The 22,040-nt window shown below is 50.4% G+C and overlaps 1 protein-coding gene across 4 annotated transcripts in view; it reads right to left on the bottom strand.

Moving 5' to 3' along the window:
- OGDH (oxoglutarate dehydrogenase) overlaps positions 1–22,040 on the bottom strand; it is a 71,681-nt gene that overhangs the window by 29,033 nt on the left and 20,608 nt on the right. The window contains exons 3-5 of one of the 4 annotated variants that reach the window (XM_077849930.1): positions 14,795–14,986; positions 13,349–13,439; positions 7,365–7,409 (exon numbers count right to left, since the gene is read on the bottom strand). In XM_077849930.1, the coding sequence (XP_077706056.1) occupies positions 7,365–7,409; positions 13,349–13,439; positions 14,795–14,986 (328 nt within the window). Of the gene's footprint in view, positions 1–7,364; positions 7,410–13,129; positions 13,233–13,348; positions 13,440–14,794; positions 14,987–22,040 lie in introns of all 4 variants that reach the window. The other 3 variants (XM_077849933.1, XM_077849932.1, XM_077849931.1) reach the window with 3 other exon arrangements.

Here is a 22,040-nt window from a genome sequence, read left to right as displayed (position 1 = left end):
ATCATATGGGGGGCATTTTTCCTAGCTGATGAGAACACCAGGTGTGCACATTGCCGGGAATGCTCTGATCCAGAGAACTTCAGCTTGTCAGGACCTTTGAGTGGGAAGAGCCCCCAGCCTCGACATGCATATGGCTCTTTGCCCTGGTCACCCTGTGCTAACTACTCTTGGGCTGCCCTGATGAGCCTCCAAATGGCCGGCCATGCTTCTACATTCTTTAGTCACATGAGAAACTGAATCTTAGACACCCGTGTTCAAAAAGGTGAGCTGACATATTCCTATCTATTCCCCACTAAATGTAACTACAAAGCCCAGACATAGTGGGTAAAACAAACATAAGACAATGCCAGAAGGTGAAGAAGGCTGACCAGCCAGTGAGGTCCCCAGATTTCCTTCCAGGCTTCCATATCCCAGACTTGTAGCAAAGAAAAAGCAACGTGAGAACTCCTCCAGATGCAGACCAAAAAAGCCCCAACAAAAGCTTGGGTCAGGAGCGGGACAGCCAAGCAGGGCAGAGAACTCACACAATGACCATTCATACTACCCAAAACCCCAGCACACACTGCAGTCCAGACGCACCCCCACAGGCTGCGATGCCCTCCAACATCCAGCCCCATCCTGGGCTTTCAGGGAAAGCCCAACAAGGAGCCCAGACTTTGTTCCCTTCAGGAGGTGATACACTGGCCCACTTGCCCATTCCAGCAACAGTGGATGTCCATGGGGACCATGGCTCCTCCCTGTCACAGCAGTGTTCAGATGGGGCCTGCTGTAACAGAGATCAGAGTATGATTCCAAGTCTGCTAATACCCAAGTGTCCTGGCTTCAATAAAAGAATCCCTGACAACAAGAACCAGGAATATCTCTGACTGAATGAGGTAAGATAACCAAGAGACACCACGCCAGCTCCCAGTAGCACGGATGCTGGAACTACCTACTTGGGGTTCTCCAGGAGCTGTCCTCAGGGACAATGTGACAGGGACAGTGGGAAGCTAAGTCTACAAAAACTGAAGATGCAGAAAAAAAACAAATGGTAAAGTCTGAAATGGAAAACGTAACCAACTGAAATAAAGTCGGACATATAGGCTGGAGGGCAGAGGCGAGGGTTGGAGGACAGGGACTTTGAGGACAGAACCATAGAGATGAACCAATCTGAAAAACAGAGATAAATGAAGAAAGCTTCGGGGACATGTAGCATAAACAAAAGACTTTGCGCCCACAAACCCAGAAGGGGAGGAGACAGAGGGACGCCGAGAAAGGGACCTGGAAAATCATGGCTGAAATGCCCCACATATGGCCAGAGACTTCCACCCACAGATCAAAGAAGCAGTGATGGGATGCCTGGGTGGCTCAGTGCTTGAGCATCTGCCTTTGGCTCAGGGTGTGATCCTGGAGTTCCGGGATCAAGTCCCACATCGGGCTCCCTACATGGAGCTTGCTTCTCCCTCTGCCTGTGTTTCTCTGCCTCTCTCTCTCTGTGTCTCTCATAAATAAATAAAATCTTAAAAAAAAAAAGCGGCAGCAAGAACCTACAGGAGAAACCCAAGTACAACCATGCCAAAACACAGCATAACTGCGCTTCTCAAAATTAAAGACAAAGAAAAAAATCTTGAAAGCAGCCAGAATAAAATGAGGGAGAAGCCACTCGAAGGAGAGAGGATTTCTCATCAAGAACCAGGGGGCAGGGCAGGGGCAGAACACTTTCCCAGAGCGCAAGAGAAGAGCTGTCTCCCCAGAACTGTGTCCAGGGGGCAGCTCGGGTGGCTCAGCGGTTTAGCGCCGCCTTCAGCCCAGGGTGTGATCCTGGATACCCGGGATCGAGTCCTGTGTTGGGCTCCCTGCACGGACCCTGCTTCTCCCTCTGCCTGTGTCTCTGCCCCCCCCCCCCCCGCATAAATAAATATAATCTTTAAAAAAAAAAAAAAAAAAAAGAACTGTGTCCAGGGACGACACCTTTTAGGAACGAAAGGGAAATGGAGGCATTCTCAGTTGCAGGGAACAGAGAGTCTGTCACCTACAGGAATGGCTACAGAAAGTTCTCTCCAAAGAAATGAAATGACATCTGAGGGGATCTTAGCCACTAGGGCGGAAGACAGAACATGGAATAAAAAGTATGGGTTAATAAAGCAGACTTCCCTTCCCCTTGGGTCTTCTAACTTACAGTTGACAGTTGAGGCCAAACTTATGATGCTGTCTACAGTTCTAAACATGTACAGAAAGTATTTAAAATAATTTTATTTTAAATGAAGAGGGTAAAGGGATATATAGAGAGGTATACTTTCTATATATCATTTGAACTCATCACACAAGGACACCAGTAGATTGTGATAAATTGGATTTATGGATATCTGAAAGAGACTGAAAACTACTAAAATCACAAAGATATGACCAAAAATACTATATGTAAGTAAAATCAGAATTCTAAAATATAGGCTTCAAAACCTAGATAAAGTCAGGAAAAAGGCAGAGAAATGAAAAAGAGGACAAATAAAACACTAGATGTTAGACTTAAGCCCTAGCATATCAATAATTACATTAGATGTAAATAATCTAAATATGCCAATTAGAAGACAAAGGTTGGCAGAGTGGATTAAAAAAAAAAAGACCCAACTATATGGTTGTCTATAAGAAACTCCCTTCAAATATAATGACATAGGCAGACTAAAAGTAAAAGGATGGAAAGATACATCATATAAACACAATCAAAAGCAGAGGTGGCTTGATTATTATCAGATAAAGCAGATATCAGAGCAAAGAAAATTACTAGACACAGGGGGCATTACATGATGAAAATAGATGAATCCATCTAGAAGACACAGCAAGCCCAACTGTACATGCACCCAGTGATGAAGCTACAAAGTTTGTAAACCAAAAATTGAGGATAGAAAGAAGAAACAGAGAAACCCATAGGTACAGTTGGAGACTTCAACTCTTCTCTCAGTAACTCATTGAAAAAGTAAATAGAAAAATCGCCAAGGATGTAGAAGGACTCAACAACCATCAGTTAAAAGCAAACAAAAAACAATAAAATCCCATCAATTTGGTACCGATGGGTGTTTACAGAACACTTCACCCAAAAGTAACAGAATATACATTCTTCCAAGTGCCCATGAAACATAAACCAAGACAGATAATTCACTGGGCCATAAAAAATCCTCAACAAGTTTAGCAGAATTGAAATCACAGAGTGCACTCTCTAATCAGAGTAATAAGAAATCAATAATAGAAAGACATAAGGAATATCTCCAAATTATTGGAAATGAAACACACTCCTAAATAATCCATGGTCACAGAAGAAGTATTAAAGGAGATACCAATACACTGAACTGCATGAAAATGAAAATACAACATACCAAACTTTGTGGAACAGCTAAAGCAGTTCCCCGAGGGAAATTTATAGCAGTTATACACATCACAAGAGAAGAAATGTCTCAAGGTATCCAAATGGCTCAGTCAGTTAAGTGTCTGACTCTTCACTTCGGCTCAGGTCATGTTCTCAGGGTTGTGAGATTGGGCCCCGTGTCAGGCTCTAAGCTCAGCTGGAATCTGCTTGGGATTCTCCCTCTCCCTCTGCCCCGTGCGTGCTCTCTCTTCCTCCCCTCTCTCCTCTTCTCTCTTTGTGTCTAAATAAATAAAAAAAAAAAAAAAAAAAAAAAACAGAGGAAAACCCCAAATTAATAATCTAAGCTCTCACCACAAGACCCTAATAAATGGGAGGGAAAAACCATGCAGAAAGCAGAAGTAAGGAAATAATAAAGAGCAGAAATCTATTGAAACTGTAAGCACCAAAATAGAGAAAAATCAATGAAACAAGGAGCTGGTTCTCTGAAAAGATCAGTAACACTAACAAATCTCTAACAAGACTAACAAAGAAAAAGAGACAAATTACCAATATCAGGAACAAAACAGGATGGCAATACAGACCCCCTGCAGGGTCAACAAGATACTAAGGGAATACTATGGACAACTCTCTATATATACACATTTGACAACTCAGATGACACGAACCATTCCTAGAACAATACAAACTGCCACTACTCACCCAGTATGAAACAGATAATCTGCAATGGCTCTACAACTATTAAAGATACTGAATTCATAAATAAAAAGCTTCTGAAAAAGGAATCTCCAAACCCACATGGTTTTGTTGGAGAACCTACCAAATGCTTAAAAGAAGAGTTAACACCAGCTCTACAAAATCTCTCTCAAAATAGAAAACAGAGGGATGCCTGGGTGGCTCAGCGGTTGAGCATCTGCCTTCGGCTCAGGGCAAGATCACAGGATCCGGGATTGAGTCCCATATTAGGCTCCCTGCAAGGAGCCTGCTTCTTCCTCTGCCTGTGTCTCTGCCTCTCTGTGTATCTCTTATGAATAAATAAATAAATTTCTAAAAAAATAAAATAAAATAAATAAAAAGAAAACAGAAAAGAAAAAAAAAACCTCATTTTATGAAGTTAGAACTTCCCTGATATGAATGGCAAAGATGGTTGAAAAAAGAAAATTACAGACCAATATCCCTCATTAATATAGATGAAAGAAAATGTAGTTGCAGTAATATTTAAAAAGAATTACGCACCACAACCAAGTGAAGTTAATTCCAACGATACAAGGCTGGTTCAATATCTGAAAATCAATCAGTGTAATCTGCCATACTATCAGGATAAAGAAGAAAAATCACACAACTGTATCAACAGATACAAAAAAAATTCACACTTCTTCAAAATAAAAATTAGCAAAGGAATAGAAGGGAACTTCAACTTGATAAAGAACATCTATAAAAAATCTACAGCTAATATTATACTTGGTGATGAAAGACTGAGAGTTTTCCCCCGAGATCAGAAATGAGGCAAAGATGTACATTCTCAGCACTCTTACTCAGCACAGTGCTAAAAGTTCTAGCCAAGACAATTAGGCATGAAAAGGAAATACAAGGCACACAGGTTAGAAAGGAAGAAACAATTGTTCCTCTTGTCAGATGACATGATTATCTACACAGAAAATCCTAAGGAATCTACTAAAAAAAAAGTCCTCGAATAAGTCAGCTCAGTAAGGCCACAGGATACAACATAAATACAAATATCAACTGTATTTCTAGATATTAGTAATGATACATTGACACTACAATTAAAAAGAAAAAGAATCTGGGTATAAACATTAACAAAGCATGTACAGAGCTTATAAACTAAAACTACAAAAAGCTGATGAAAGCAATCAAAACAGATCTAAATAAATGGAGAGGCATACTATGTTCATGGATTGAGAACAGAAGCAATGGAGTGAACATGCCAATTCTCTTAAACTGATCTGGAGGTTTAGCACCATTGTTACCAAAATGTCAGCAAGTTGTTTTGTAAACACAAACAAACCTTTTCTCAAATTTGTCTGGAAAGAGAAAGGCCCTACAACAGCCACAACAGTTCTGAAGCAGGAAAATGAAGCTCGGTAGCTATGGTAACAGAGAGTGAAAGTGGTTAAAGAAAAGACACAGACTATAGAAAATGATCGAGAATCCAGGAACACACCGGTGCAAGTCAGTCCAACTGATTTTTGACAAAAGTGAGAAAGCAGTTCAGTAGAAGGAACACAGGGGATCCTGTGTTCACTCAGTGGTTGAGCATCTGTCTTTGGCCCAGGGGCATGGTCCTGGCGTCCCAGGATCGATTCCCACATCGGGCTCCCTGCATGGAGCCTGTTTCTCTCTCTGCCTATGTCTCTGCCTCTCTCTTCTCTGTGTCTCTCATGAATAAATAAATAAAATCTTAAACAAACAAAAAAACCAGAAGGAACACAAACCTTCCAGGTGTTGGGCAACTGGACATCCATAAGCAAAAAACAAAAGCAAAAAACAACCTTGACCTAAACTTCAGGTTTTATACAGAAATTAACTCTAAAAGGATCATAGATTTAAATGTAAAATGGAAAACCAGAGAAATCATTTAAAAAATACATAAGAGGGATGCCTGGTTGGCTCAGAAGGTTAAGTGGCCAACTCTTGACTTTGGCTCAGGTCATAACCTCCAGGTTGTGAGATCCAGCCCTGCATTGGGCTCTGTGTTAGGTGTGGAGTCTGCTTAAGATGGTCTCTCCTTCTGCCTCTGCCCCTCCCCCAATCATTCTCTCTCTAAAATAAATAAATATAAATAAATCTTAAAAAAAATACACAAGAGAAAATTTTTGGGATCTTCAGCTTCACTACAAAAGCACAATCCATAAAAGGGAAAAGCGACAAACTAGACATCATCAGAATTTAAAATTTTGTTCAGCAAAAGATGGTACTAGCCAAAGAATGGGAATAATACAAAGGTCTTCCAAATGAAGACTGGAAACAAGTGTGGGACACCCATGGCAGGGAGTCCTGGCCAGCAAGAAGGGATAAACCAGTGTTAAAACGCCTCCTGGGCTCAAACTCCAGAAAAATCACGTTGACTAAAAACTGCTGATTACAAAATGTTACATACTGTGATTCCACTGCAGAATATTCTTTCACTGAGGAATTATAGAAATGGGGCCCAGGATAGGTCTGCCAGGGGTTAAATGGGAACAGGATGCAGGGGAAGTAGGTGTGGCTCAGGAAGCTCCACCCCCCCTCCGGTGATGAGGTGCCCCTGTGCTATCGATGTGCTATCTTTGCAAGATGTTACACCAGGGGACCAGCTGCTAGGCATGAGGCACGGGTTTCCCTGTGAGTTGTTCCAACTGCATATGAATCTACGATGATCTCAAAACAAAAAGTATCATCAAAACTGGGGTCTCACAGCTATGGTAAGATGGAGGAAAAAGAGAACTTCTTAGGGCCACAGGGCATGGAGGGAAGACTGGCCACCAGGGTAATGACAACAGGCAGATGGCCTCAGCACTTCACTCTGAATTCCTCAAAAGTACTTTGCCCAGAACCCCAGGTCACTGAGGATTCCTTACTTAGGGAAATAAGTTTTTATCAATTGTTGTCAAGTTGTCCTTCAAACACAGGAGGATCAAAGAGAACTCGTCAAACTGCCCAGGAAGCAGAATCTGAGAGAATCCGGAGCCCAGTCAAAGGCACAGCGCAGAAGGTGGAGAGGGTGAGCTGACATGCAGAATGCTGTGTGGCCTTGGGGCGCCCACCAGCCCGGCAGGAGATCCAAACACCTGCACTAGAGATGAGCTTAGCGAAGCGGTGGTGAGACACATGGCAGGTGAGAATGGACAGAAACGGAAATGACACAGAAGTGGCTCTTCCTGCTGGGTGACAGATGAATGACAGGACAATGCACTTCAGTACAATCAACAGTCAACTTTCCCCCAATCACATGCTGGGAAAAGTTGCACATCCCTGTTCCAATGAAGTCCTCAGCTCCAGAAAGGTGAAAGGCGCATTATTTTCCTACCTCCTACTGTTAGCATTCGGAGTCGTTCCTTGAACACTGCAAGGTCTGAGAGGCAGAGTGGGTGGCGTGGGTGAGCGCAGAAGGAAAAAGACAGCGAGAGTTAGTTAAACACCCAGACATCCCAACCCTGCACCGTCACCGCGGTCATGGGGGCGGGGGGCACAGACACTGCCACACAGACAGACACTGAAAGGGAACAGAGTGGGCTCAGGGGCTGACAGAGACTGGGGTTAGGGTGGGAGCTGCTCGGGAACAGCTGGAATGAGGGGAGCCTAAAGGAGGGACATGCTGTTTCCCGATACGAGAAAGACCACCTGGCTTCCCTGTCCTGAGGAAGGCACTGACACAGAGCTCTGCTGGGAAACCAACCCACCCCACTCCGCCCACTTCGGGTGAGAAAACCAGGGAACACAAAATGAAAAGGCCTAATTGCTAGCAGACCATCCTCAGAACCGGAGCAACGAACTACACCCTAAACCTCAGGTTCTGATGAGGTCTAAAGGACAGAGGTGGGTCCTTGGTCTCCCCTCAGTGACAGTGCAGAACTGGGAGGGAGCTTGGCTGCACAGAACCCCCGAGGGCTGCCCTTGGTCCTCCTGCTGCAAGCTTTTCAGGGCACTGTACCATTCCTGGATGCTTTCCAGGCCATTGCTGAAAGCCAAGGTGTTCATTTGGACACATGCTAGCACCGTCCTTCCCCTGGCCCTGCTCTCCCAGGAATGTGAGCCCAGGGGCTGGGGCCGGGAGGTTCTTGGTGACGGGGCACACAAGGGTTGATAGCTGAGTGGTTGGGGCATGCTCACTGTCCCTGCAGCTGCTGCCTGCCCTGGGAGGGCAGAAGAAGGCAAGCACACACTGCCTCAGAGGTTGAGAGCAAGAGATCCGAGTCAGAGGAGGCAGGCCCCCTTGCTTGGGTAGGCAAGCCCTCCTCCTCACCCATGAGGACAGCAGCACCCAGCAAAGACTGTGGAGCCAGTGGCTCTTAGACAACATATCAACCAAGTTTGGCAGAGAAGTGTGGATGCTGTGCTCAAGGGCAAGAATAAAGAATCTTCCTGTTTTTCTTTCGAGCCTCAGAATGAAGACGGAGGACCATGTCCCGCCCCAAAAGGAATGCAAGCGTGCCCTATGTGTTAAAAAATCCACAGGCAACATGTGAAAGGTCTTGAAATGTTTACATCTGTTCACTCTGCGTACTGATTATGTGAAGCCTTTTTGTCTGTACTTCCTTGTAGTTTTAAAATGAAACATGAATAAAAGACATAGACTAAAGGTGAGTGAAAAGGACAGGGGTGTTCTGGCCGTCACCCCAGAAAGCACAGAGGGATCCCCACGGCCTGCATGTTACTCCCTGGTGAGTGCACGGCACTGCTACAGACATGAGGTGGCTGTGGTCCAGCCATGCTGCCCCCAGGTACACATGGGCATCCAGGAGGACCCCTGTGCATGGCATGCTGGCCTGGTCCCCAGCGCTTCACTCAGGTGTTTGGTGGCACTGCATATGGCAGCCCAGAGGTGTCAAGTGCACTGCTCTCTACTGCTCTGAAATTAAGAAAGTGGGCTAAAAACCAATTCTATTTTTAGCTATTTTCCCCAGCCATCCAGGGAGAAGTGGCCTGGTGACACACAGGGTCAGGGACGAGACTCCAGCCCCTGCCACGCTGGAATGAGCTAATCCACTGATGTGCTCAAAGTGTTGCCATGATTTTGGACTTCTGAATTGGCTTTTTAATGACAGGCACGCCTTGCTTCGTCGTCCTTCACAGATATTGAGTTTTTGTTGGGTTTTTGTTTGTTTGTTTTTCTTACAAATTTTAGCGATTTACAAATTTGTGGCAACCCTGCATCCAGCACGCCCATCGGCCCCACTTCTCCACAGCATTTGCTCACTTACTGTCTCTGTGTTACATTTTGGTAATTCTTGCACTATTCTAAACTTTTCACTATTATCCTATGTGCTACAGTGGCCTGTGATGTGATGACCCTGACAGCTCAGGTGACTTCAGATGATGGTGTGCTTTAGCGTAAAGTATTTTTAATGAAGGTATGTGAAGTATTTTTTATTCAGACGCAGTTCTGCTACTGTACACTCCTCAGCCGCAGCACAGACCTCACCTGCATGCACCGGGAAACCAAAAAGCTCATGGGGCTCGCTTGATGGCCGCATGGGCTCTCCTGCGCTGCTCTGGCGCTGAGCCCGCAGGACCTCCAAAGTGGGCCTGGATTTAAGCTCAAGCTTGTTTCCTACAACTGGCTGCGTGCAAACACTGAGGGCAAACAGTAGAAGCATCAGTTTCCTCCCTGTGATCTACAGAATTTGTTCAAGTTCCCCTTTAATTACATTTAAATCTCACATTACAGTAAACCCCACCACCTCTGTCTCCATGAGCAATCACACTGCGTATCTACCCAGGAGCACAGGCGCCGGCACTCTGACGTTGGAGTCTAATTCATGCGCTGAATTTGAAAGCAAGACACAGAACGCAGGTCAGTGGGACTTTGCTGCACATCCCAGACGAGTCAAGGGTGGCCCAGCTGCCTCCCCACCTGAACAAAGCAAGTGCTGCATGTCCGCACAGGACACAGGTGTGCTTTCATCCAGTTTATCTGTAATGAAGACGGCAATGACCCTAACCCCATAGGACTCTGGATCTTTCCATCAACAGATGCACCCTGACCCTAACTTAGGGTCAACCAGAAAGGCCTCACTAGAAAACCCAATCCTGTCCATACCTCCTGAGGAAGTCAAGGTGGAATGTGTGCTCAGGCATCTTATGTCGAGCTCCCCACCCTCCTCCACAGGTGTGGGGTTGACGGTATAGCCTGGTACAGATGAAGATGCGTTTCTGGGCCCATCTGGAACCCAACACAACACACCCAGGGAAACGGTACCCTATTCCTAGTCATCATCCACCCAATTATGGACCTGCTGAGAGATTGTACTAACGTTAGCTTAAATGTAAAATCTTCATTAAAATAATCACACCTCAACAATGTTTTTTGTTCATGGGCAGTTATATTCCATGCACATGCCACATCTGCTGGTGATCCCAGCCACCCTGGCTGCCCAGGAGTGTCACACACCTGCCGACTCGGTGTGCAGTAAGAGCCTGCCTGGGAATCATCTTTCCCTGCCACTTTGGGGGCCAGGAGAATGTGTGTGACATTAGGGTAGGGACCCTGGGCCAGTAATTCCTAACCTTCTCAAAACTAGTCAAAAGTCAAGAGCTGAACAGAAATGATTTTATACAATCTACCTTATTTAAAAAACTGGGAGTGGACATAAGCCCACTGTAGACCAGCATTAGCACCCCTGGAAGACAGCCTGCTGCCTGTGCCCAAGGCTCACGTCCACGCACCGCTGTCCCTCCACTCACGTGCTTCTCCAGCAGCACAACATGCTCTCAGACTTACGGGGAGTGAGGATCTCCCAAGCCCGGTTTCCCCACATGAGGATAGAGAAATTGTGCTTGTATCCACAGGGAGAAGGGGAGGTCAGCACAGAGGGGGCATGAGAGGGACCTAGGCTCCATACGGAACATGCAGGCCACTCTGCTCTGGCCCCAGCTCCCGGGCTCCCTCACCACCACCAACTCTGGTGTGACCCTGTGCTGCTTGCTCCATCCCTCGGTTTCTGGATTTATCTCGTTACCAGAGAACATGGCAGCTTCGTATCTCTAAAGACTGTTAATGACTGCACTAACTCAGACCTTCATGGAGCTTAGGAAGCTCCAGGCACTGTTCTACGGAGTTTAATTCTGAAATAGCTTTACAGATGAGGAGATGCAGGCACACAGCTGGTCCTGGAAAGGGCCCAAGGTCCCACCTGGGAAGCCACCTCTGAGGCCAGGCCCGTGGCCCAGAGGAGGTGAGGGGTATGGAAACACCCAGAAGTGACCAGGCCCATGAGCAGCGGTCGGGTTGGACCAGCTATTTTCCCAAAGACTTGCATGCACCAGAGGTGAGATACACTTCAAACTAATTTTCCAGCAAATTCACTATTTCCATTTCTTACATCTAAAAAAATAATTCATCACAACTATTTCAAATTCTCAGGATGAAATGCACTTTCCTCTGCAAAGCAGGGGCTACTCCCTGACTTTCTCCTGGTGGTTCTGAAAGGCCCTGGGCCAGAAGGGGCAGCATCTCTGTCCCAAGTGAGCCGGGGGGGCTCTGAGGCCACCTCTGTGTGGCCCTCCTAAGGCATCATGTCCTCTGACCCTTTCACCCTTACTGTGGTGAGGCTGATCCCCAAAGAAGTACAAATCCTTGGGGACACTACTCTAGGAGGGGATGGAAGGGATCACGGTGGCCAGGAAAGCACTGGGAAGAATGATGGAGGCCCTGCCCCACTCCTGCCTCTGCCCTCAAGCAGCGCTGGGTTGGAGATGCTGGAGTGCCGCCAGGTGTCCCCCTCTAACAGACCAGCCGGGCTCTAAGCAACCTCTGCCGGTGCCTGTGGGCTGTGGCTCTGCCCTGCCCAGTCTCATGTGGGACAGAGCAAAGCTTTGCACTCCCCTCCCCTGAAGTTCTCATGAAAGCTGAGAACCATGAAAAAACATCCATTTTAATACCAAGAAATTGGTGACCATGTATGCCACTGGGGTGATGCAGTTTTGGGTGGCAAAGAGCGACCCCTACCTCCTGTACTCTTTTCCCGTACGTACAATGCTTCACTGTGTATGGGAGCACTAGCCTTGGAGCCTTCTCCAGAGAGGCCCTAGGGCTACAGCTGTCCAGGTGGGGGCTCTGCCCTGCCTTCAACACATGGATGGGCCGCCGAGGGGCTGCAGGACAGCCAGGCACAGGTTGTGTGGGGCCTTGGTGCTGCTGGGGCTGTGTGGTAAGGACGAAAAGGGGAGGCAGCCCTGGACCACCCAGCAGTGTTTCTCCAGTGAACAGGGCAGCAAGACTGCTAGCTAACACTGGCCCTGGAGCAATGCCATCTGAAACCTAGCCTTACCTGGCTTGAGCCTGACCACCCCTGCCACAGCCTAGCGATGCCAACCAGGTGCTGGGGCGTCCCTGAGTGTTAGAGACCATCACTGGAGGAGGCGAGGTCCATCCCCTCGCAAAGAACAGCATTAGGCAGGTAGGCAATTGTCAGTTTCATTAGCATGCATGGGGTGTCTGCTGGACACTTGGCCATCTCCAGATCAGTTATCTCAGCACAGGTTAGCGGCACAGTGACTGAGAGCAGATTAACTTGAGAAAGCAGCTGTGGGGTGAGCCTGGCCGCGCCCCTGTGCTGCACGGCGGCAGTGGGGATGCGTGACAGCAACTGCCTGCATGCCACGTACCTCCCTGTGTGCTGGGATGCCTTCCAAAGTTTCCTTCCTCAGTGTGATCACCAGCGCTTACGAATTGACACCCAGTGCACAGCGCACTTTGGCCTTTTGCCTGTTAAAGGCAGGCCTTGTTGGGGCACAGGCCGCGCCGCACTGGGATTTGGGTACCAAGCCACCAGAGTGGATGCCTGGAATGTCATGTGACCCACCTACCCAGGGAGGTCACCTTTATATCTCGGCCACAAACCTTGTGTGCCCCCAGTTTTACTCTCCAATTTTGAGGCTTCGACAATTGAGCTCATACAGCCTGGCTGAAAGCTGGGATAAAAGTAACTTGCCCCAAACATGCTAAATTTCAAGTGATCATAACGAAGGAAACTTAAGAGCCTTTCCCTTCCATCTGAGGACATCCTGGCTGTCACAGCCGTGACACAGAGCAGCTAAGCAGCGCAGCGCTGGCCGCTCCCAGACCCTCACCAAGTTTGTCTGTGGATGAGATAATGTCAGCGGGCACGGACGAGTCCAGATCGGCGTCCAAAATCCCCAGGGGGTCCAGCTGCGCTACATGGTGCCCTCGTATCTACGAACGGGCCAGCGAGGGAGGGGACACACACAAAAGGACAGGAGAAAAAAAAGAGGGAAGGGGTAAAAAAAAGTAAAATTACATTAAATTAGCATTTACAGATTAATTCTCACCCACGTTTGAAGAAACAGTTACCGGAGCATCATCAAAATTTACACAACTAATTCCGAGAGGATCAAGTTTTGCAATGTGGTGACCCCTGACCTGGAAGCAATAACACAAGCAGTTGTTAAGCAGGACCCGCGGGCTGTGGGGGGGAAAAGTTACACTTGGTCAGACTTGAACCCAAAGTAACAAAATTAGTTAAAAAAAAAAAAGCCTTTGAATATTTTACTGTAAAAGCACTCTTGTGCTTATAAAAAGAGATGAGCTCAGGTCACAGTACACCAGGCAGCTCAAGAGGACCCAGTTCTGGGCATCCTCGCAGTTTCCCTGGATACATGAAGTGGGACATGCTGGAGGCTCACACCTGCGTGGGGTCATGCAGCTTAGGACGTCAGCACCCCCAAGGAAGGGAGTGGCGGGGATGCCTCCCGTCCGCCGTGGGGGTGCAGGGGCTTCGGCATCTGACCTGAACTGCCTAAGAAGCAAAAGGAGGAAGTAAGTCCCTCCCAGCTTTAGGTGCTGGCTTTTACCCACAATTGTTTGTTAGCCATTTGAGAAGGCACAGCTGCTGAGGGGGACCTGGGACTGCGTGGAGTTACTGAGGCTACATGAGGTAGGCCACAGTCAGAAGCCACCCAATGCACCTCCTTCCTGCAGAAATGCCCCCTGAATAACGCTCCAGAACACATGGCCGTGTGGGCCACGGAGCTTGGAGTGTGTCTCCTCACCACGACCCACCACCCTGCCCTGTGCCACCTGCCCCGACCTGTGGCGTCTCCTGGAAATGTGTCCAGGAAAGAGAGAACTCTGTGTGATCCATGGGAGAGGAGGTGGCAGGGGGCCCCAGAAGTGGCCCCGCAGGCCTGATTGTTCCTCCTGCCCTCAGAGCTACTCTCAGAACAGGTGTTCGGGTCTGAATTCTGGGTTGTTCCCCAGCAGGCAGAGAAAGGTCGGGGGAGCCCCACTTGTCCTGTCCAGCAGCCCTCCAATGGTGTGAACTGCTAACTGGAACCCTCCTGGAGACCGCCCTGCCCTTCATCCGTCTCTCACACACATCCATGGGCCCTGCTTCCATCCTGAACTCTATGGGTTCATTTTCTCTTGTCATATCTGAGTGCTGGCGATTGAGAAGGGGGAGCGCCCTTCTGGTCACTGATCCCTCCTGGTGACCGGCAGCCCCCTTGACACCCCAGCAATGACTGTCTTTCCCTGCCCACAAATTTTTCTTGTCGACTTATGGAAAGACATAAGGAGCTCTTTGCAGGGCAGGTGCTACAGGTGGCAGAGAATGTGCTCAAGCAGGGTCAGAAAGTCTGGCAGATTTCATTTTTGTCTCCCCAGGCTCCTGGACAGGGAGGGTGTGCCCATGGTTGCTGGGGGTGCAGGTTATATGACATTTTAGTCGGGGCACCCTCTGTCACTGATGTACCGCCAGCTGGCCAGCACCACCTTACCTGGTAGGCTCTGATGAGAGACTGCACCGCCAGGTGATCCTCCACCAGCTTGTCCACGTTGGGCTGGGCTTCCACCAGGGGTTGTGCTCGGGCCATTGCAGACAGGGAGCCTGGGCTCAGGGGAAGTGGGCTCTGGTAGGCAGTGCCTGGGGGCGCTCCAGCATTGGTGTTTCGGAAAAAAATGTCCCATGACTAAAGACAAAGAAGGAACTTGTGTTACCCCATGGGTCACCTAGGATGTAGGACCCACTTTTAGCCCCAAAGAGCAGCATTCTTGGCAGGCAGGTCATGTCCTGACTGTATCTGCCCACCAGCAGGCTGGCTGGGCCGATGGCCTGATTCCACCCCTAAAGGATGGGGCCCTGCTTCCATTATTCCCTTGGGATGCCTAAGACATAGAGGACGTGACACTGCCCTTCCATCAAACCCCCAAAGGCCCATGGTTGCACAGCTCTGCTGCATGACATGGCCTGCCAACTGCCTCCGTGGCAGAGTCCTTCCCACCCCATCTGGCCTGGGCCCAGTCGTCTGGAAGACCAGTGCTCCTGGCCCTGATGTGCAGATGTCCTGACAGGACCACCTAAGAGGGACTGAGCATTCCAAGGGTCTCTCCAGACCCAGAGGCTGGGCACAGTCCTGGAGGTGCCTTGTAAGGCATCCAAGACCCGTATCTGGAAGCTTGCCATGCTTCCTTAGTGACCCCTGGAGGTGGGCGTAGTCACAGACAGAACCAGGGCCTCTCAGCCCCGACATATGGGCGAGTCACCTAACTTTCTGTGCTCGGTCATCATAAGAGGACACACATCTATACTCCTCAAAGGTCTGTCGTAAAGATCAAAGCAAGTGGTTAAAGACACTTAGAATGTAACTGTAGGCAACAAGAATTTCCCCGGCAGGACTGCTGCCCCGATTTCCTCTGGGTGAACATGATCTCTTTTACTATGTCCTTCTGTTCTCGGGTGTTCTGTGCTTGGATGCTTAATTTGCAACTTACAGAAATGTCGTGAGCTATGATGGTTTATCATCTCATACATGGATAAGAGATTAAAAAAATTTCAGAGCTCAGAGAAATAAAGGCTTAATAAAATTCCTTTGGAAAAAAGAACACTATTGAAACTCAGCAAGTTCAGAGACATGAAAATGTTCTTTCCTCAGTTTCTGAGGTTCTTCTGTCAATAAGCTGATTTAGACTCCTGACAAATGTCGCTGGACTTCTGTGCTCGCCTTCTCAGGAGGAGCTATCAGACACTGTCCAAAGGAGCTGGGCTGGGGCTTGACAGGCATCGTGTGGGTTGTCCATGTGCAGACTGACGCCACGGCGCAGGTCCTCATGGTCCTCTGGCTTTCTCAGGCAGGCTGCATCCAGGGCTGTTCAGGACATAGCCGTACCTGAGTCCATGGCCCCCTGAATGACTGGTCATAAGCTCATCACCAGGGGAGGCCTGGAGCACTGCCTCATGTGGGGAGCACTGGCTTTTCCTTACCACTGCTTCTGATGAAGCTTTGCAGAATATTTAAATCATTCTACTATATGTACACAATTACTTTTGGATTCCAAAAAGGTAATAAAAAAAAATTCAAGCCCTTAGCAGGATGGCTGTCCAACGCCAAACTGTACACTTTATGTGATTTTATATGTCAACAATTTTAAGATATTTGTACTAATTAGTCCAGATATTACTGTTTTTGCCTTTCTGGCTAATTTGCAGTGTGCCAGCTGATGGGAGAGAGATGTGGGGCTCTCCCCTGGCACCTGCCTTAATGCCGCTGTGAACCCTCTCCTCCCACGAAAACTGACAGCAGAGTGGGGAGGGGGCCTCTCTGCAATCTGGGACTCCGGGGCCCGGGGCCAACCTCTCACCCCTCTCTGTCAAACTGGTGCTGCTGACACCCGGACAGGTGAGAGGCAGCATGTCCACCAGGGAAGGCAGCTGCCTTCATCTCTGGAGGGAAACAGGGGCCACCTGAGTATTGTCTCCCTAGGGAAGGTAAGGCTGCCTCCCTGCTCCCACCTGGTTGGTTCAGTAAAAGGACACAAGGAGCTGACCTGCTGGACGCTCCACATACTTCTGATCCGTGGGGCTTTCTAGCACATGTGAGCGAGCCCCTGCAGCTGGGGAGTGGCTCTGGACCAGGGTTCACCCTGGCTGCCACCCAGGCCTCCAGTGACCGAGGGCCTGGCCCAGAAGGAGCCCCTCCAAGGTAACAGTGAGGCAAGAGCCATAGCCTGCTGCCCTGAGTGCCAGGACAGCCAGGCCACAGGGACATGGTCAGTGGGCAGCCTAGACAGCATTGCTCAGCTGCCCACCCTGCCAAGGAAATGCAGAAAGGCCTCTCCAGCAGTGGACGCAGAGCGCAGAGTCAGAAGACAAAGGCAGCAGGGGCTTTGTCCAGCCTGCCCTCCCCTCCGGGGAAGGGGGGCAATCGCTACTATCAGGCCTCCTCTCTCTGACCTTCTTTTGTGCTCAGAATAAAACTCCAGGTGATTTTCAATTGGCTGGGACAAATGCATGCATAGCGGCAAACCCTGCCAGCGCTGGAGGCAGTTGGAAGAAACTGGTTCACACCAGTCCTGCAAAGGGGGAGCTAGCAGGGAGGAACACACTGGAATGCAGTGTCCGCCCTTCCCGTCACTTGCCCCGGTGCCCGGCCAGGCTGGGCACCTGCCCTGACGTGACCTGTCCTTACAGCAGCGGCGAGCCTCTTCCCCCCCAGACACCCAGACCAGGAGGCTCTCCCACGCAGTGATACAAAAGCCTGAGGACCTCTGCAAATGGGTGTCTGGGGTGGCACGGCTGCAGGCACTGGCACACCCACCATGCTAAAACTTAAAATGGGTGCATTTCAATATAAGTCAGACCTCAAAAAAGCTGATTAACAAAGTAGTCTCTGAAAGTGGACGTCACGTTGTAGTTGTAGGCTTCACCACCCCAAAGAGCTGCTCTCATCCCTCCAGTGGTTTCAGTTCCCTAAGGAGCCTTGCTTCCCTCTCTCCCCCCCCTTCTCTCCCTTGCTCTTCCCACCTTCTCCCTCTCTCCCCTGCCCCCAGTCCCCTGAACACGGAGAGGGCTTCCTGGCTGATGAGTGCAGCCCTCACTGGCACGCCCGTTGGCAGCAGGTTTTCTAGATCCACGTGCTTATCGCCTGTCACACTGAGTGCCAGCAGTCCCGACACACGAGGCTGCAGTGCTTGGTAGGGGAGCCCTTCCACTCTATGAGGAAGAAGCTTCCAGAAGAGGATGCCTGCCCCCAGCCACCTGCTCCTTGAGACTGGCGGTGTGAGGTCATTGTGTCATGGAGGGTGAGTGGCCCCGGGCTTCTTGTTGAGAAAAACCCTGTGTGCATGTGCACACCGCGTTAGGGTTCCTCTCCAAGCCACTCATTCCTTTTGTCTGGACACACTGATCCTATAGTATGGTGACCCCTGACTCTGGCAGTAACTCTAGCGATAAAGCAGAAGTAAAAGGGAGGAAGCACAGGGACCGGCTAAGCGGGACTGATTTCACAGCACAGTCTAAGAGTGCATCTAGAACACCCACAACAAACCAGCAAAGCCGAGCCTGGCTGCCATCTGGGTGGCAGTCCTTGGGCCCAGAGGGTGGCCTTCTGTGTCAGCCCTGCTGCACAGCTACAGGCTCATCACCTCCTCCAAGGGCGACCGACACAAGGCACGCTGGAGCAGCCCCTGCCATGCAGCCACCAGACACACACGCTGAGGGTCGCCCCAGCCTCCAACCTGTCCACCTGCCTCTGGCACACAAGTAACCCACAGAGGAAATTCTCTGTCCCCTTGCCCACCTTCAAGCCTACCTGTGGCCACTGATGGACACTCAGTCCTCTGTCTGCTGCGGGAGAGGGAGTGGTGGCCTAGAGCGAGGACGAAGGAAGGAGCTTGCCCACAGGAGGCCAGCATTTCTGCCTGGCAAGACTGGAGGGTTCCAGTGACGTTCTGCTTATGCAAGAACCATCTTCCCAAAGGCACATACGATGGGTGTGAGCAGTGCTCCATGACAGGTGAACAGGGCACTCAGAAGTTCAACCCCTTGGTTCGACGCCATCTGCTTTTGGGTTTGGGGACAAGTGCACAACCATGAAGGGCATCCCCTCTCACGAATGGCAGGAAAATGCGTGAGCGTGGGATGTCAGAGCAGACACAGGGCAGAGAAGATGGTACCCGGGGACTGGTGCCAAAAGGACAGTTGGTATAGGGAGCCCGGGACAGGAGCCATGCAGGAAGAGGGGACAGCCATCAGTAGACACGCGGGCCTGCCATCCCTGCCCCCCATGAGTGGGGCTAAGACCATCATTTACTGCTGATATGACCTCATCAGAACGTGGTAGACTTTGAGTGTAAATAAGTGGAATATTCTGGTAGAAATAAAACCAGAAATCTTATTTTCAATTTTAGGTAAATGAAAGCATTCCCCCATAACATACATATGAAGTGGAAGCTCTGTTCCTAAAGCCATTGCCCCCTTGCTCCCTCAACCTCCCAGACCTCCCGTAACCATGACGGGCTCTCCCCCCAGCCACCAGCCCTCTCTGCCCTAAGCAGAGGAAGCCATCTGATGGCCGCACACGTCCCCTTTCCTCTGCAACATCCTAAGGAAGTTACTCTGGGCTCTGCACACAGTAGGTGCTCAACACACCTGAGCTAAATTCAGACAGCTGGGACTCCCTCACATGGAAACAGCCTGACAAGTTAGCTGTGGTGTCAGGTGGGGGGGGAGGTCAGCTGCTGACACCTGTGGCCTCCAGAATCTAGAGGCTCCACCTCACCTGGGAAAGGTGCTGACGCTGGTGAGATGGGGCCACTCACCAGGGCACATGGGTGTGAGCTGGTCAGTGAGCAGGTCAGTAAGGCAAGTGGACTCTGCCTTCAGTTATTTATTGTCAACAGATCACAGGCGCTTTGGGGCCAAGTTCCTGGCTGCAATGCTTCCATCAGAGACCGTTGGTGCGCTCCAGCTTCGGAGGGGTGGTGCGTTCACCTGCCGGGAAGGCCCCTGCAGTGTGTCTGACAGGGCAGCCAGCGTGAGCTAGGGCGTAAGGGCTGCACACACAGCGAGCCCAGTCCACCGTGGTGGTGAGGCCCAGGGAAGCTGCTTCAGCTCTGTGTGTGCCAGACCCTCACCTGCAAGTGGGATGGAGATGCCCCTGTACTTGCACACCTTCTTACACTTTGAAAAGCAGCCACAGGACACTTGGATTTCTTCCAGAAGCTGGGGATCAACACTCAATCCCGGGGTTACTGATGGTGACTCTAGCCACCCAATCCCATGCCTCTGGGCTGACACCATTTCCTCCTGCCCAAAGGCCCCTCCAGATGCTGCTCCACCTGGGCCCTGCCCACTTGCTCCACACACCTTGGTCCAGCACACCTTGTCACCCAATGCCACCACCGCTCTCTGCTGGCGCCCTGCCAAGCACCCTGACCTAAAACCAGCTGGGGGAGTGGGTGAGGCAGCCTCTGTAATGGACCAGCCCAGGGCTGATGAACTACTGACCCTGGGTCTGGGTTGGATCCCAGCACCCTGACAAACAAGCGTGTTGTTTAAGTCCCCGTATTAGCAATGTTTCTTAACTGCTGCCAATGTGAAAGTCGGGGCAACAAGTGACTAGCTGCCATCCTGAAACGCAGTGGCTGATTCAGGCTAATTCAGCCAACCTGATGGATGGGCAGTGGCTCCTCAGGCTGCGGGTGGCCACCAGGTGCTGCTGTGGGGCTCCTGTCCTCCTCATCCCACTCCCCGCACACAGGCTCTTCTGCCGTGGAAGGCATGCTGGCAGCTCTGCACTGTCTCCTCAGCAGCCAGGTTACTGTGCACAGCAGCCCAGCCACCGCATGTTGCTGTGTGTCCCGTGTCCCCGCTGGGCATGAAAAAGCTGCGTGGACAGCCCCCACACCCGCCTGATGTGCCCTATTCATGCCACCTGCTGGCTGCCAGCCTTCCCTGAAGACACTGATGTGCCTGCCCCAAGGTGCCGCCATGAGGCTCTGGGGGGCAGGGGCAGGCAGTGCACTGGGGTCTGGGCCTGCCTGACCAGTCACCCGGGAACCGTTTACACTGGAAATGGCTAAAATTGGGGGTTCCTGCTGGGGTATCCCTCAGTCACAGAAACCAAGGGAACTTAAGCTCAGTCTGAGTGATGCAGCTGCACTCAAAGCACAGCACAGGTGAGGGCATGTCTGCAGACGACCTCAGCTAACTTCTCCCTGTAAGAGCGTGCAAGCAAAATATCAGCAGCCCCCCGCCCACGAGCAAAGGAACGCTGCCTCAGCTCTCCCCGTGGAGTCCACAGTGACCGCCACTCCTAGGTAGGGCCCAAGACCAAGGTTGGCAGCCCAGTCCCTGGCCTGCAGCACAGCCCTTGCAGGTTCCAAGAGTGTCCGAGTCTGGGAGTCACAATCACTTAAAGGAGGGGCCTCCTTTCCAAGCCCTGAGGGTGGCGGAACCAGAACCAAGAGCCCCCAGACCTTCAGACCACTCATCACTCAGGCCCGAGAGGTGGCGGGCCAGCCTGCACTCACAAGGACACTGGGCCAGCACCTCCCCCAGCAGCCCCTGGCCACCGTGCTCCCACAGGACAGTCCTGGTACTCTTCCGACATGCTCATCTTATCTCCTTTTATCTCCCTACCCAAACTGTGCAAGGGAAGACCCCAGAAGGTACTCCGCCTATTTGGCTGACTTCATAAGCAAAGTCACTGTGGCTGAGGTGCCTTCTGAGGTCGGGAGCCGAGTGTCATCAAGGGCCAATGTCACTGCTGCTCAACATCACAGAAATCCCACAAGGCACCCCACAGACCTACAACCTAGGTGTGTCTCTCCCCTGAGGCAGGCACAGGGTCTCCAAGCACAGCCAGGGCACTTTCAAAACTGCAGGGTGAAAAGGCATGTGCCACGATGAATTGGGGACCGTTTATTTTTTGCTCTACCTATCTGGTTCCCTTACATAAAACGACAGGATTGTGTCTCAGAGGCACTGAAGGAAGACACAGAGCTGCCCTGGCCAGGAGGGTGGCACAGCCAAGCTCCTGGAGGAGGGACTGAATGTGGAATGACCCATGGATGGCATAAAAAAATGGGTGTGTTGAAGGAGAGGTGGAAGACAGTATTTAAGAACTGGGCTGAGGCCACTGTGAAGGCCTGGCATGGGAAGTGAGCTCTGAGGCTGGAGGATGGCAGAGACAGCCCTCCCTCCAACTCCTGGGTCCTCCCCAGCGGGGCTGCCGCCACGCTCAG

This window comes from Canis aureus, chromosome 15 (assembly GCF_053574225.1).
Source record: "Canis aureus isolate CA01 chromosome 15, VMU_Caureus_v.1.0, whole genome shotgun sequence".
In the NCBI taxonomy this organism is placed as follows: Eukaryota; Metazoa; Chordata; class Mammalia; order Carnivora; family Canidae; genus Canis; species Canis aureus.
This window is presented reverse-complemented; position numbering and strand designations above follow the sequence as displayed.